General features: G+C 42.9%; 2 protein-coding genes across 4 annotated transcripts in view; one reads left to right on the top strand and one right to left on the bottom strand.

Moving 5' to 3' along the window:
- Window positions 1-252: 252 nt before the first annotated feature.
- Window positions 253-5,990, bottom strand: NDUFB9 (NADH:ubiquinone oxidoreductase subunit B9). Its single transcript, XM_080639588.1, has 4 exons — window positions 5,766-5,990; window positions 4,027-4,219; window positions 1,470-1,583; window positions 253-500 (listed from the first exon to the last, which is right to left on the bottom strand). Exons 1-4 carry the CDS (start codon window positions 5,849-5,851, stop codon window positions 369-371), a joined length of 525 nt encoding a protein of 174 aa, XP_080495714.1. The 5' UTR covers window positions 5,852-5,990; the 3' UTR covers window positions 253-368.
- Window positions 5,904-16,848, top strand: part of TATDN1 (TatD DNase domain containing 1) — a 16,730-nt gene continuing 5,785 nt past the window's right edge. For 2 of the 3 annotated variants that reach the window (XM_080639587.1, XM_080639585.1), the window contains exons 1-8: window positions 5,904-6,046; window positions 7,286-7,351; window positions 7,957-8,006; window positions 9,915-9,978; window positions 11,129-11,272; window positions 11,372-11,414; window positions 15,663-15,748; window positions 15,869-15,909. In XM_080639587.1, coding sequence (XP_080495713.1) covers window positions 6,025-6,046; window positions 7,286-7,351; window positions 7,957-8,006; window positions 9,915-9,978; window positions 11,129-11,272; window positions 11,372-11,414; window positions 15,663-15,748; window positions 15,869-15,909 — 516 coding nt within the window. In that variant the 5' untranslated portion in view covers window positions 5,904-6,024. The other variant, XM_080639586.1, reaches the window with a different exon arrangement.

The raw sequence follows: 16,848 nt of genomic DNA, 5'->3' as shown, positions 1-16,848 counted from the left end.
CTGTGAGGGCTGCTGTGGGTGAAGGTTAACTCCATTCCAGCCAGAGCCAGTAAAGTTATGAAGACTTTAAAGGAAAAATCAAGGTGGTTTGGCTGGGATTATAGTGTCAATCCCCATCTCTCTCTGACTTCTTCACAGGCTCATCAGTACATAGGTATATAGTATAGATGTGAACAGCCATGTCTTCTACACTGCACAAGTGCAAGTAAAGTGTGTGCATGCCACAGAAGAACAGTATATCAGCAAAATGCCTTCTCTTGTTATATTATTCAGGTTTATTTTGTATTAATTCAAGTGGCATGCAGTCACTGGCATGTCAACTGCCTTCAGAAGATAAACTGCTGCAATGCTTACGTGAGATTATGCTTTTACATGGGCATCTCACGGGGTCTTGTAACATACTGCCACCACAGCGGGGGCAGATGCCCTTCCTTACGAGCTGGAGGCAGAGCTTCAGTTCTTGGACCATCAGGTGGAGTTTCTTCTTCTAGCTGCTTAAGCTAGGAGACAAGACAGAGAAGTGCTTCAGTATTCAAATGAACATTTTCATGATGTGGGCTCAGTGCCCAGGCAGCAAGAACTGGGGCCTGTTTCAGAAGGGAAGAACCAGCAGTAACACCTGCAAGTGTCATGGTTCCCAGTATTCCCTTAGTCATTAATCACTGCAAGCTCATATTAACTAATTAGGATGGAATTTTTAAGAGTAAAAAGTGATTTACAAGAGAAATTTTACTTGAAAGGTCATTACTTTCATGTAATTCCTGCCTATCATTGTTATGCTACATTAAACAGACTCAATTCTCTTTGAAAGCTGCCAGGTAATCACAAGTCCTGAACAACTTCCACTGCAGTCCATAGGAGACCTCTATTCCTGTATGCCACAACAGCCCTTCAGGTGTTTTCAACAGATGTTTCTTGAAGCAGTGCAAGCGCTGGCTGTCACTGTTAATTCTGTCATACCACACACAGTCCAACTGTTTCTCTACAGCTGAATTCAAGAACTATTCCAAGAACATAATTTTTTTTCAACTGAACCTCAGTTTAGTGTGGCCAGAAATCAGTCTCCATTCCCACCTGATGCCCACTGTGGTAGGTCACTTTCAAAGTGCAGCCTGAAAGTGTCAGAGCTTCACAGCAGTAAGAGAGAAATTCTCTGGTAGTTAATCTCCTCTCATGCCAATTTGGAATTTCTTTTACCAAAACTGCTACAACAGCCCCGCACTAAGTTAAATGCAGTGGCAGCTTTAGCTTTTAACTTCAAATTCCCTCCACAGCCTTTAAGAAGCTGTAACTCTTGAGATCTCTGGGTAGGCATTTTAGGTTGAGTCCATGTTTCCCACTGACAGGGGTTCTAACAAAGCAGAGTGTGAGACTGCAGTAGGCATTGGATATTTTTTCCAAGACATCAGATGTCACACAAAATACTTGTGTGCTGAAGAGGTTCTATTTTGCACTGAGCAAGCACTGACCTCTTTATCCCAGCTCTCCCGCTGCAGCTTCTTCCATTGCTCTCGTTTGGCAAAGTAGTCAGGATACATTGCCTTCTCAGATGGATGCCAGTAATCCAAGACCCATTCAGGAAGCTGTTAAAGAACAATGTAATTTATATATATTACCTTTATATATGAAATCATACATAGTACACACACAGAAAAGAACTAAACACCATCACTGAAGCCAGTATTAAATAAAATAAAGGAAATACAGTACTACATAAAACATTTAGAGCCACCTGACCCTTGTTAGTCTCAAGGCACAATATGACAGAGGTGAGTACTTAAAATCTTTGTCTCACATATTATTCCAAGTAATAGGAAGACATCACAATGACTTGCTTAAATCACAGTATCCTTAAGACAAGTCCCAGGCCATCTCTGTTAACTATAAAGCTCTCACAATAATTCCATCTGGTGGAAGAGAAGATCTTCCTTTCTCTCTTCCTTCTGCCAAAGGCAGCAGGTTGGAGAGAGCCTTTTCTCCAACTGCTAATTTATTTGAGAGAGACAGAACCTTCCAGCTCTTTTCTGCTTTTCTACAACTCCTGAGCGGCCTTTAAGAGCTTGGTAATGGTCTGACCTCTAAAATGTCAGTCAAGAATGAAAGCAAAGTATAAGATTCTGCAGCAGTGTATCACTAAATGTGAACATTTTAAAGACGGATTAAGAACCAAAATGAAACCCCACCAAAACCCCCAATTCTTAAAAAAAAAAAAGACATTACCCCAATACCACCATTCACGTACTGGCATTTACACTTCCAGTTTCCTGTTGTGATTCTCACCACTGAGTAAACCTTTGACTGAACAGAAATAGCAGAGCTGCTGCTAATAAACTAACAGAAAACCCACACACCAAACAACACTTAAAACCAAACAGCCCAAGATATGAAAATCACATTTTACAGCAGCTTCACAACAGACACACTGATGTATCAACAAGCCAAACGTTTGTGACAGCCATTTTGCTAAAGGACAATTTTAGCATATCACACAGGGCAAAGAGAAGAGAACATAAACCAGTTTGTATTTCTATGTGAAGACCAATCCTAACCATTTATTGCTCAACTGTCCTTTTTTCTGATATAGAAAATAGAATAGAGACTCTATTACGTCTACTAAAGCCCATGACCTTGGCATAAGCTCAAGTCCTTCTCTTCCCTTTTCACTCATATGTTCTTTCTTCTGCCTCTGATCAATCTACGTCAGATCCTTCCTTTCACGTAGCTTCTTATGCACAAAGATCTGCTCAGATCTAGTCTTGTGTCAGCACATAATTCAAATTAGACAGAAAATGGGTGCATGCACTCTCTAGGTTACTATTAACTTCTTGCAATGCATTGAGACAATGCAAACAAAGCAAAAACCCTGTGGTCTTCTATGAAACTTGTTTCTTTCCTCCTAAATAAAACAATCTAGGGGGGGAAAGCAAGCCCCTAGAAGTGCCTTGGATTCCAAAAATATGGCTCCTATTTTTAGACATAGCACCTACCACATAGTGACGCACAAATACTCTTCTGGCACTACAGCACGTGAAGGGGAATGGTAATTGGTACAATTACTCAAAATGTGGAAGGAAAATAAGGCTGAGTGAATAGAAGCCCCCAACAGCCAAGCTTACATCTGACATGACCAGAGAGAAACCACAGCTGTGACCAGATGGCCCCACAATGGGTAGCACACCTTCCTCTCACAGCTCAGCTTCAACTCTTTCGCCATGCCTGCCTGACCCACTGCACAGCAATGGCAAAAGAGCAGATGATTACAGAATCATAGAATCAACTAGGTTGGAAAAGACACTTAAGATCCTGAAGTCCAGCCTCTACCCCAGGACTGCGAAGACCACCATTAAGTCATGTCACTAAGGGCCTTATCTACATGGCTTTTGAACACTTCCAGGATTGGTGATTCCACCACTGCCCTAGGCAGCCTGTTCCAATGCCTGAGCACCTTCACTGTGAAGAAGTTTTTCCCAATACCCAATCTAAATCTCCCCTGGTGCAGCTTGAGGCAATTTCCTCTTGCCCTGTCGCTTGTTACTGGGAGAACAGACCAACCCCCACCTCACTACATCCTTCTTTCAGGTAGACAGCAATAAGGTCCTCCTTGAGCCTTTTCTTCTCCAGGCTAAAAAAACCCAGGTCCCTCAGCCATTCCTCATAAGACTTATTCTCCAGGCCCTTCACCAGCTTCACTGCCCTTCTCTGGACCTGCTCCAGCACCTCAATGTCTGTCTTGTAGTGAGGAGCCCAGAACTGAACACAGAGTTTAAGGTGAGGCCTCACAAGTGTCAAGTACAGGGCAAAGAGAAGCTAGTGGTGTTGATCAACAAACTCCATTTGCAAGCATCAGACAAGCAGGCCAGCTTCCACCATGCCAGCAGCAAGACGTTCAGAAGCAGTGAACTATGACAGAAATGATACTGCCGAGTCAAGCTGCAACCCTAGGGCAGCCCACTTAAAGCCCTCACTTTACATTCACCACAAGCACAATGGAAGCACAGTAACACCCCATCTCACAGGTCACCTCACCTTGTAGCACTCATATCTCTCATAGGAAGTGCCCCCAGGGGAGTCAGGGAAGATGTACGGCTGCGGATGCTGGTTTGCCCAGAACTCCTCCTCGCCGGCCATCAGCAGCTCCGTGGCTTTCACCATATCCTTCACATCCTTGTTCTTATCAAACCGGTCCCTCAGGAGCACGGCAAAGTAGCGGTACTTGTCTCTACGGACAGAGATTAAGCACAATGAGGTACAGTGGAGGAGAACATGGACCACATGCAAAACCAAAGCTTAGCATCAACACCCGTCACCCCTGTGCAATGACAGGGTTTGAGCAGTGTCACCAATACAGGAAATAAACCCTCCAACCAGAGTGACAGGTTAGAAACTAACATGACTTTATTATAGTACTGGGTGCCTGAGGGATCGCTCTGCCTGTCACATGCACTGAGAAGCTAGTTCACATCTTATATAGCTTCATTATATACATAGTCATTATAAGTGCGCTCGCAGCCCAGAAAGCCAACCGTATCCTGGGCTGCATCAAGAGGAGCGTGACCAGCAGGTCGAAGGAGGTGATCCTGCCCTTCTACTCTGCTCTCGGGAGACCTCACTTGGAGCATTGTGTGCAGTTCTGGTGTCCTCAACATAAAAAGGACATGGAACTGTTGCAACAAGTCCAGAGGAGGGCCACGAGGATGATCAGGGGACCTCCTGTACGAAGACAGGCTGAGAAAGTTGGGGCTGTTGAGCCTGGAGAAGAGAAGGCTGCATGGAGACCTCATGGCAGCCTTCCAGTATCTGAAGGGGGCCTACAAGGATGCTGGGGATGGACTATTCATCAGGGACTGTAGTGACAGGACAACGGGTAACGGGTTCAAACTTAAACAGGGGAAGTTTAGATTGGATATAAGGAAGAAATTCTTTACTGTAAGAGTGGTGAGGCACTGGAATGGGTTGCCCAGGGAGGTTGTGAGTGCTCCATCCTTGGCGGTGTTCAAGGCCAGGTTGGACAAAGACTTGGGTGGCATGGTTTAGTGTGAGGTGTCCCTGCCCATGGCAGCGGTGTTGGAACTAGATGATCTTAAGGTCCTTTCCAACCCTAACTATTCTATGATTCTAAGTCCACAGAATGCCCACCCAATTCCCATTACTCACTGCATATGCTAATTTGGGTAGATAAGGCTGTGGCACTGTGAATTTGAGGAGTGGTCTCTGGGGGTCCTCATGGTCATCTGGGGAGAAATACCCCCTCTCAGTTTACCCTTTTATGGAAATCCGTTAAAGACTATGGAATGCATTCAGTCTTGCCAATTAACTGTATGTTCTTGTTTGGGCTCACTTCCAACCCTGAGAGGCTCCTCTAGCTGTTTTCTTTTGCAACTTTCTCAGGAAGAAGCTGCAACCAACAGGAGGAAGGACGACACTGATTTGAGAGAATACATCCTGTTGCGTGCCTTCCTTATCCTTGTAGCCTTGTCCATGTTTAAGTCCCTATACACAATGAAATACTAACTTCATTCGGTATCCCTAGGAGCCCCTGAGGAGCTCCTGTTCCCACATAACCCTTTTCTGCAGCGACCCTAAAGGCTTCTTCCTCACCCCTGGGGCAAGGGAAGAGAACAAAGCTGTTGTCAAGCCCAAAGCCCCGTTTCGACAGGTAACACCCCCCCGCTCCGCCCCCCCAGGCCGGAGAGGCCGCTCCTCGGAAGAACAGTCTTCCTGCTCCTCTCCCTCCCTCATCCCGCCTCCCTTCTCGCCTCACGCACCGGTAGATGCACCAGGACTCTAGGTGCCGCAGGGATTTCTTGTACAGCCGCAGAACCTTCTGCTGATGCGTGAGGTACGCCGCCATGTTGCCTACCCTCCACCTCACCTTCGCGCGCGGGGCATGGCGGGAAGGCGGAGGACGCCACCGCCTCGCAGGGGGTGACGGGAACGTGGAGGACGCCACCGCCTCGCAGGGGGTGACGGGAACGTGGGGGACGGCGGGCCTCAGCTGCTACCGCCTCAGCCGGAGCTGCCGCTATGAGTCGAGCCAAGTTCATCGGTGAGGGGAGAGCGGGGCGGGAATAAAGGGACTGTGTCCGGGATCTCTGTCCCCGGCCGGGCTGGTTGCCTCGCCCCGGGTCCCTCCGTACCTTGCCCGGTGTGGGGCTGAGATAGCCACCGCCTGTGCCTGCTGCTCCGCTCCGTGAGGGGCCGAGCGCAGCGGGCGGGGATCGCTGTGGTGATCTGGCTGCCGGTCATGTAGGGCGTGTCACCGCCCGCAGTCCTTCTCGGTGTCTTCGGGCTGGCTTTGAGCTTACAAGAGGTGTTTGAGAACGGTTCTGCCATCGCAGGGCAATGAAGGGCTGCTCTGTGGCTCTTCTGTTATGCGTGAACTCGGGTTTTTGGGTACCCATCACCCCCTTTTCACATTGTCGCTTTAGTTGTGGTTGTTTCTAATTGCATGGAGTTGGGTGAAAATGTTCTTTAGAAATGAGGCGGGAAATACGTAAATAACTTAAGAAGGCCGGTTCAGGCTGAAGCTTTTTACTTGTGGCTGAAAAGCCTAATATTGGAACGTTTCCCTTCCCACTGGAAACCCCCCTACAAAGGTGGCTTTGGCAGCTGCAGAGGTGAGTGTTCCTGATGCCTGAGCTACAGCCCTGGCCGGGGAAGCTGCAGCTCGGGGAAAGCCTTGGAGGCCAAGAGAGAAGGGGCTGGAGCAGCTCAGGCCGGTAGCTGCATTGCAGGTGCCCCTGATGCTACTCACACTGGGTGTCCTGGGCAGAAAAGGGGAGAACAGGCAGCTTTTGTGAGGCAGTCTGCTGCTGCTACCTCTGAGTGAAGGTTGGATGCATGCGAAGTGCTGCACTTTCCCTTCCCTTACGAAGTCACTTAGCTCTATATGGCCTGTGATAGCTGGGGTTGTTAAGATACACTTTCCATTGTCTTCCCTGGTTGGCTGGTCCTCAGAATGAAATCATACAGTACCAAGCTGGAAGGGGCCTCAACGATCATCTGGTCCAATCTGATTTGATGATCTTAGAGGTCTTTTTCAATCTGGTTGATTCTATGATTTCTGTAAATCTTTCCAGGCAAAGCATAACCTAGACAAGATGTCCTAGCACCCTGTCCAGCCAAATCTTAAGCATTCAGTGTTGGGGAACCCACAGTGTTGAGGAATCCCTGTGGGGATTATTCCAGTGGCTGGTTGTTCTTGAGGAAATCTTCCTCTAGTATCAAACTTGTCAAAGTGTAAAGTGACCATAACATCAAAATTCTATCTTTATTTTTTTCGTAGATATTGGTATTAATCTGACAGATCCTATGTTCAGAGGAATCTACAGGGGAACACAAAAACATCAAGGTAAGTGTTTCTTTGTACCTGCTCAAACACAGGATCCCTCTCATTTAAATAGAACCTTTCAATGTCAGAATGTGAGGTTAGGGTTGGGGTTTTTTTCTCTTCAAAAACTAGATGCTTGTTTACTTAGGCTTGAAGAAGAAAGCAAGACAAAATAAGTTAGGTGATCTGAGCAAAATACATTCTCTTAATTGCTGTTAAGCTGTTATAGAGGTAACATAGGTTTTAGAGCAAAGTGGACAGTTCTGATCTGTTTATATTAGGGTTGCATGGAAAAATCTTGAGAACTGTGAGCAATAAACTATCAAAGTATTGCTGAATCATAATTACTGATTATAAAATCCTCTTTTTTGCTCTCATGGCCTGTAACATGTAAAGCCAGACAGTCTCCTGAAGTATATGGAAAATCTTCCATTGACTTCTTGGATTTAAATTGGAGCTTCAGTTATGGCATTTTGTTATTGTCTTGTCAAGATCAATCAAATGTGGTTTAAAGATTCTTCATGATTGGCATTTTGGCTGCATGAAAGTGTTTTTTAGTTGAAAAGTAGTTAATTATGCTGTTAAACCTTCAGGTCAATTGATGACATTTTTGTGAACTTTCACAGATGACTTTTTGGATGTGGTGGAGAGAGCAGTCAAAGTTGGTGTGAAAAAGGTGATTTCTTATAATAAATTTTCTTTACTATTTTAAACTGCTTTATAGTACTTTGGGTCTTTAGTGCTCCCCTATTCAACCAAATGTTTCTAGACCTTGCAGTGGAAAATGCAGTAACTTTCTTCGATAGCATAAAGCAGAAGTGTTCTGTGCAGAGCATTGTCTTTCATTTGCACAGATCATTACATACTGATTATTTAAGCTCAGTGGTATCATATACGACATGTATGTAGAATTCCTTTTGTACAGCTTCAACATAGGTGTTCTCCTCTGACCTACTGCAATGAACTAATGTCATTTTCTGTGCTAGTTGTATTATAGGCAACCATTCCTTTCTTCTTGTATTCTGTGTGACACTCTTACTCAGCAGTTACTGCTGTAGATCAAAGCTGAAAAAGTCTTCTGATTGAGATCCTTCAGATGTTTCTATATGTAATGGAAATGGGTAACTGCAGAAGAGCTGGGAGTGCCCATAAATTCTAAACAGTTGAGACATGTGAATGTCTGCTAGTAAATACTGGCCTAAGTGTATTAAACCAGTAGCATTATGAGCAGGTTGGTTACTCTTAGCTGGAAATTAAGTGTTTTCAGCAGTGCACCACACTCCTGCAGTCACAGTAGTCCAGCCTGCCCGTATCTCTCTCTGAACTGAATGAATTGTCAAGACAAAAGTATGAATTACAGCAGAATACAACACAATGTCACAAAGTGTTCTATGGCACTAATAAGGCTGGTGAATTAGAAATAAATAAACCCTCCTCTAGAAGAGGAACAGGGGTCTCAAAAGATGCTGAAAGACTCCTTTGTAAAGATAAGACTTTCAGATAGGAAAACTAGAAATTTCAGGTTGGAAATAAACAGGAAGACAAAAAAAAAAGAAGTTCCCACACTGCAGCAGATACAGATAAACTTTTACTGCATTTGTATGTGTTAAGTACTGTTTAATCTCAATACCACCATCAAAAATAGATCTGCATAACTTTTTCAGGGTGCACAGGAGATTCAGAAATGGAATTCTGGAGTTCCCTGTCCTTAGCTTGTTTCAGTCTTGCTACTGGCCTGTATGGTGCGAGAAGCCTGTTCCATCCCACATTGTTTCTATTTGCTTAGAAACTTAATCTGTTCATTTGAAAATACTTCCATTCTTCCATATAGCTGCTGATTTATGGTAATGTTTTGTAAAGTTTTGCCCTCTGCTGTATGTACACTGAGCCAGTTTCAGCTTAACTCATTTTACTTGTGATAGTGCTGGGATGTGTTTACCAGTAGTGCAGACCTGTCTGGTGTATAGTATGTGTAGGGATAAGAGTTGTCCAGAAGCAGTGTAGTGACAATTTGTTAGGACTTAGGGTGCAAGATTCTGCAAGTGGTGGTTCAAAAATCACTGTAAGCAACAGTTTTGGTGTAATAACATTTGATCTTAAGGTAAAAATTAAAGATCAGACCCAGAAACTCTTAAATTTGTAAGCCTGACTCTGATATGAAGTCCTTTGTTGATTTATCTACTTGCTCATGTCTTGTTATGGGAGTTTGGGAGTTTTTAGTTTCTCCACCTGTAAGACAGAGGGAATGTTTCTGAGTGTCATTTCTTGAATGCAAATAAAGTTTATTGAGTTACTGTCTACTGAAGCTGTTGCTGCAAATAAAACTATTTTACTCCTTTAATGGTTTAAATACTTAGTATAGAAGATATTTGATAAAGAAAAAAAAATGATGTTTTGATAGCTAGTGTGTTTATTAGCTCCTGAGGACCACTAGGGTTTGTTACTGATTTATGCAATTTTTATATATACATTAGTAATTGTCTTCTGATGTTCTCTGTCTAGATTCTTACTTGCATCTGAGTAAGTAGTCTGTTTGATGTTCACAGAAGAACATACTCACTGACAGTACTTTTCTTTTTCCAAGTTTTTGATTACAGGTGGGAGTCTACAAGACAGTAAAGATGCATTGCAGCTGGCACAGACAAATGGTATTTTCAGTTTAAACTTGCCTTGTTATCAAAAATAGAACCTTCTCCACTCAGAATTAAGAGTTCAAAAGGACCCATCCCTGGAGGTGTTTACAGAGTCTCAGAGTAAAATGGGAAACTATTTCAGAATGGGCTAAATGCCTTGTGTGGGAGTGGCTGTATGTTGCTCTTTAGATCCCTGGCTGTTGGAAGGAATCCTTTGTGCCTGCAATTTCTATTTCTAGATAAAAACAGAAATTGCAGGGAATTTCTGGAATAAAAGTTTTGTTCCAAGGCTGTTTTCTAGAAATAAGCTGTGTGGAATGTATGGTTTTGGTTGGGCTTTGTTGGATTGTTACTTGCCAATCTGCCATGACCAGCTTGAACAAGAGAGGTGTCTTCATGCTTCTCTTGCCTCTCCTTTTCTTGCTGTGGAAAGGAATGCATCTCTCCTTTTTTCCTTAGGCAAATACCATTCCACCAATTACTTAAAATATGTATTTGAACTAAAACACATGTTAAGGCACTATTTATGAACAGAACCATAGAATGGTGTTGGTTGGAATGAACCTGAGGAGGTATTTTGGTCCTATCCAATCTACTTCCCCACTTCCATCAAAGCAAGACTAGCTTTAGTATTAGGTCAAGTTGCTGGGGCCTTATCCAGTCATTTCCTCCCCCTGTTCTTTTACATTCTCCATAAAGGTACTTAGCAGAAATGTTCCTTTTGGCACTAAGAAATTGAGATTAGATACTTTGGTAAATCAGGCTGGATGTTTGTGGAATTCTGTAACAGCTAATGTAGGGCACACAAGGGAAATGGCATGATGGCTGCAAATCTTCCAGCTGAGGATAACCTGAAGCATTATGAATGAGATGCATTTCTAGATCTCAAGAGGTGTCTTTCAACCTCAACAATTGTATGATTTTATTGAGGGCTGCTCCACCAGAATAATTCAGCTTTGAGTTGCCCTATTGGGAGTATACTAAATAATGTGTACTAAAAATCCACACAGCCCCACTACTGTCTAATAAAATCATCACCAAGATAAAGATGTTCAAAGGGAGTTTTCTTTTAAAATGATGAGCAATAAAAGTCCAGATGCAGATACTGTCTATACCTTATATATTTATTTATTCTCCCTTAAAACCTGATACTGTCTTGCTGTAGATGTGTTTTATAGTACAGTTGGCTGTCATCCGACCCGCTGTGGAGAATTTGCGCAGAGTGGCTCTGAACAGTATTTATCTGAATTAAAAGATCTGATTGAAGAAAACAAGACAAAGGTGATAGCAGTTGGAGAATGTGGCTTGGGTAAGTGTTAGCTCTGTAATTAAAGTATTTATTTTTCTAGACATGTATTAAAACAATCCTAAAACACTAACTGGGGTTTTTTGTTCTTTCTGTTTGTAGATTTTGATAGATTAGAATTTTGCCCAAAGGACGTCCAACTCAAGTAAGAAACTTTTGATGACTATACATTGACTTGTATCGATTTTCAGGAATGTTTTCTCTCTTGTATTCTACCACGTAACACTTTGGTAGGTGCACACCTGCAATTGGCATGGTTGGTGATGGGTTTTTATGGCAGAACTGGGACTTTGAAAGAAGGATGCCTACATTCCAGTAGTGCTGTGTGCTAAGTGTTGTTACCTGTCTGGTGTTGATTGAGCATGTCTTTTTCTGTTAATCAGAATTTGCAGATTTCTGTGTGTGACAGAGTTTAATTCTTGCTAATAATCGAGAATACTTAGAAATTCATGGGGAAAAATTCCCTATTTGAGGTGGGACCAGATGAGCCGTGGTGGTTCCTTCCAAACTCAACCATTCTGTGTTTCTGTGAAAATAACCTAAGTGCAGTGAGTGAGAGAAGAATTGGGTTGTTGAGTGAAAGGCACAGGGAAGGGAACAGCACTGTCAAAAGGATAAGTCAGCAGTGGAAAAAAAATCAGGTAGGGGTGGTCTTAGCTGGGAGCATGCCATTGAGAGGTGGTGATAAAGGTGATTTGGGGAGCTGGAAAGATCTGTCAAGTAATATATGCAATGTAGGTACTGAATGAAAAGAAGTAAGCACAGCCCCTCAAATCAGCTTCCATTCTTGTACTGAGAACCTCTGTCTACAGAGGGAGCTGTCTGAAAGATACACGTGATAAATTCTAGTAAGATTAATTATACTGCTCTGAGTCAGTCACTGGGGGGCAGTGCTTGGTTGTATATTTTTCTCTAATTGCCACATGTTAGCAGTAGGTAGAGTTAATTTCTTCATAATGTTAGAGTCGTACAGTAAAACATCCAGCAAAGTGGCCAGAACTTCTTTTCCTGGCAGAAATCAGTGTACACAGAATTCAGCAAAGCACATCTTGGAGCATAGCCTGTTTCTTTCCTGTGGCAAACTGAAACTCTGGTGGAGTATTGTATTGTAAGATCCTTATTGCCTTGATGTTATGGAAAGAAAAAATAAGATCTGATTTTCCTTATCCAAGGAGCTGCAGCTGAAGACCTGTAGTGAAAAACTTCAAATCAGGCACACTGGAATTGGGTTGTCAGGAAAGAGGTGACAGGGTAGAACAGAAGTCAGTTGTAAAGGAGTAGGTGAGTCCTTTCTAATAAAGATTGATAATGATAGAAAGTCTTTACCTGAGCTATTTCAGTAAATCATATGAAATCAATGAATCTAGTTTCTAAGAGATCTTATTGAGAGCCCTTGTTGGACATTGCAGCTGGAAGGAAGTGATTGACTGAAAAAACCCAGAAAGCAAGAAATATGAGGGAGTGAAGAAATATGAGGCTGGATGCTTGCAAATACTTATGCGTGAATTCCCTCTTTTCTAAGTGGACAGCTTCCCCTGCTCTTCATTCTCTATGTGTGTGTGAAAACATGGTCAAGGTTTGGGGTTGGTTTTATTTCTGCTAGTTGAATGCTGTGGAGTTGGAGACAATTTGACTTTTGTGACTCATGGTGAGTTCTTCAAATTGAGATTCAATGTAGGCTTGATAAAACAGCTAAAATAAGGGAGGTGAAGTATGCATTGCATGGAAGCAATTCACTGTTTCCAGCTGGTCCATCATTCAGGTGTAGCAGTTGCTGGGGTAGGCAACAAGCAGCTATCTAAGAGAGAGGTATGGCAGTTTTCCTGTGAGTGGTATCCGGGCATGGCCCAGATGCTGAACTCAGGACATCTGTTAGATGGTTAATCATTATTTTCTAGTTACTGTGTATTTTCTTCTGATAATTTTCACCTGTGAAGATTTTTTTTTTCCCTTTTTCTTGGATTTAAAATTCATAAAGATGAGAAGCGAATAAAGATGAAATTCCTTTGTTGAAGCAGCCCAAAGAACTTTTCTTTCTCAGAATTCTTCTCCATTCTCATGACTTTTCCAACAAACAATAGTGATTTGAATGGTAGTTAGAGGAAGTTACTGCCTTTATGTTATGGTGAACGTCACATTATAAATGGACTGGTAAGTATAGAGAAGTTTCACATCTGCTGTACTCCCAGGAGGGCTTTGTGGGGCGTAGGAGCACAGAAATAGGAGTTTTCTTAAGCAAATTGGAGGGGGTGAGCAACGTCACATGCACTACTCTTCATCGATGAATGCAGGATGGTTTGTGTGGAGATCTACCTCAGCAAGGCCAGTTTGCTTCAGCTCCTTCAGTGCCTTGATCCCAAATCTGAAAATACCACACCATTTGAACTTGATGGTCAACACTAAACCTGCAAACAGCCGTACAGGAATGTTTCAAACTTCCTTATTGAGAAGCAATACAGAACCAGCAGACACTGAGTGACACTTTGCTCATCCAAAGACAAAAGGTTGTTCCTTCAGCACTGAAACTACTAAGGTTTAGTTTCTAAGTTTCTTTTAGTTACTTTTGTAAGTAGTTTCTTTGGTTTCTTTCATTACTCTGTTACCATTCTGATCACCCTATGTGTGGGGTTTTCATGCTTTTACAGGGTTTCTCTTGGGGTCCCCCCCTCTTTTTCTCTTTAGTTTCATTTTTGCTAGGAATGGAAGAAGCCTGAGTTGCCTTTCCATTTGTAGGGGCACTAAACTTTGTACTTTCAAGACCACTGCCATTTGGCCAATAGGTTATGTGGGGGTTTTATTTGCAACTCAGTTTCTAAAACCTAGTTTCCATATGAACAGTGTCTTCTGTTTAGAAACCCCACCAATAATCAGGCAATTGTAGCCATTTAACTGCAAGAGCAGTCATGGGTTGCAAATTACGTTTATATTTAGTCAAAGAAACTGAACTAAGCACAGTGTCTAGACAAAGAAGATTCAAAGTAGGTGTAATTTATTCTTCTGAATTCTTATGTCAGTTTTGAAGGTTACAGCCAATTTGTTCCACCTGTTTTATCACAAAGATCTGCACTGATGAACAGGGCAGGTAACTTACAGCAGAGAAACTGGAACCTGCAGTACACAAACTAATGAAATTTCCACAGAACAAAGCACATTGCCCTTTTCTTTCGGGAAAATGTAAATCAAAATGATGTTTTGCTGCCACTCTCTCCTGACTGACATGTGAATTGCACACAGCAGTGTTGTAGATGCTTGAGTTTGCCAGTGAAATGTGTCTGATCCCATTGTCCTGGACTGCTTTTAACAGCAACACCTCAAAAATTCCCACAGGTGCATAGTGTCCTGGCCTGTTGGGACAAGCAGTGTTGTTCTGCCCACATAATGTCATCTCTCAAATTAAGTATGGATTGAGTCACCTGTGCACTGTGGCCTTCTGCCACACACAAGTTCCTCTGCTGTGTTTCTGAGCATTGGTAATTTGCATGCCAGGGCAGACAGGCTCTGTCAATGATAATGTGCTTGAAGCAGAGCTACCTGCAAATGACAAGTGACAGGTTAGTTCAGTGCTAACTGGCTTCCTTTGGAAACTGCCTTGGGAAGCTTTCCACCAAGTTACCTTCACTCTTCCCACATTTTAATGTCTCCTCATAGGATGGCTGCCTCGCTGCTACCGCTCCTTCAAAGGGAATATTCAAATAGGAATAGAAAGCAGGAGAGAGAGAAAATGGAGTGGAAAGGAAAGGATGCAGACACAGAGAGGAGGGAAAACAGGAAGACTGCAAGAGTGAAGACAGGCAGATGGGGCAGAAGTAAGATGGCTAATTACTGGTATTTGTTTTACCCCAGGAGAGCACAGACTTCATCTGTTTGTCCCCATGGAAGGGCAGACAGAAACTGTGGACTGCTACTGTACAGCCCAGCCAGCCTCGATGCAGTGTGGGCTGTCTGAGGCTATAGAAGTCTGTGTGGTTCTCCCTCACTCACCCTCACTCTATTTACAAATGCTTCTTGAAATACTGTTCTCTGTGTGGTCCATGCTCTCCTGTTCCTGACATTTCCAAACTTTGTGGACAGAACAGTCAGTTTCTTGTTCATTAAAAACAAGTAAACCCAAACTTTAGCATCCAGACTGCAAGAGTACATGCTCAGCACACATATATGTGCATCCTTCGGTATTGATGCTCTTGGTCACCTTAGCTGTCTTCTGGCGATCAGTTATGTGGCTGCACCATGAGAAAGAGTTCCTTTCAAGTCCCTGCACAAATTAGAGCTTTGGCATGGCAAATCCATTCATTCTGTCTTTAGTTCTGGAGGACAAAAGCTGGAGAAAACTCTTCCACTATCGTGATTTGCTCTTACACCAAATTACTGCTTAAAGGTGATTTTTATTTTACAGGTATTTTGAAAAGCAATTTGACCTGTCAGAGCAGACACAACTGCCCATGTTTCTCCACTGTAGAAACTCACACACTGAATTCTTAGGTGAGTTTTCCTTGAGAATTTCATATTCAGAGCAAATTCTGAATATGAAGAGCTGGGAAAGCTGAATAGTTTACCTTTGTGTTAAAGCTGTCTTACATTTGTATTTATTTCATTTCATAGACATAATGAGAAGAAACAGAGATAGATTTGTAGGAGGGGTGGTAAGTACAGACTTCAGCATAGCACCCATTTTTACATGTGTGTGTGTGACTATTGTTGCTTAATATGCAGATTCTTGTTTGTCATGGAATCTGGGCAGGCTTCCTGTTACATGGTTAAGTTAGTATTAGTTAATAAGTATTTTCCAGTCCCTTCTAGTATTTTTGTTGTCATGCTTATTCAACAGCTCTTTCTGCAAGGTAAGAAGATAGGCTGAGAAAAAGCCCTGCAGCTGACACCAGCAGTTTTTCTTGGCCTGTCAGAAGGACGGTTTAAGCACCTTATAATTGACATTGGCCTTGTCCCAACTCAGTGTCTGTAATTGCAGTGCATTCAGACCACAGATAATTTAGTTGCATGTTCCCTGTGGAAGCCATAACCTCAAACATTTGCTTCTGACATTAGACGTCGTTTCCAAATTGGATCCAGATGTAACTTTTGATTACTTTATGTCTTTAGATATTCAGACCGTGTGTTTTAATTCAAAAGCATAACAGGAAAAACTTTGGATGAAATGGTTGGGAAAGGCCAGCAATGTTCTTTCAGGTTTCCATTATGGCAGGGTTTTCCAAAAGCGGTAAATGCTTGGATTATTCTATCTAATCTACTGCCATCATGCCTCCCACAGCAGTATCTCAGGTTTCTCCCTTATCACCACAAACCACTTCCATCCCTAGCTAAGTACTGTGTATCCTTTTGGGTAACACTGGGCAGTCTGTCCTTCCTTTTCTCCTGCAAATCCTGTACGAGTGGAGAAATGAAGAACAGGAGCCTCTGAACTGCCCCTTGGCAGCGTGGGGGAGCTGACAGTGTCTACTCAAGCTGTGAAGTTGCGGTTCCCTGCTGCGTGACAGTGTTTGTGCCTTGTGACTGGCCACTTGGCTCTGCAGTGCCTGGGATGCCCCAATACACTGTCTCTTTAGTTCCAGTGGACTCAGATC

The sequence above is a fragment of the Psittacula echo genome (genome assembly GCF_963264785.1).
Source record: "Psittacula echo genome assembly, chromosome: 2".
Taxonomy (NCBI): domain Eukaryota; kingdom Metazoa; phylum Chordata; class Aves; order Psittaciformes; family Psittacidae; genus Psittacula; species Psittacula echo.
This window is presented reverse-complemented; position numbering and strand designations above follow the sequence as displayed.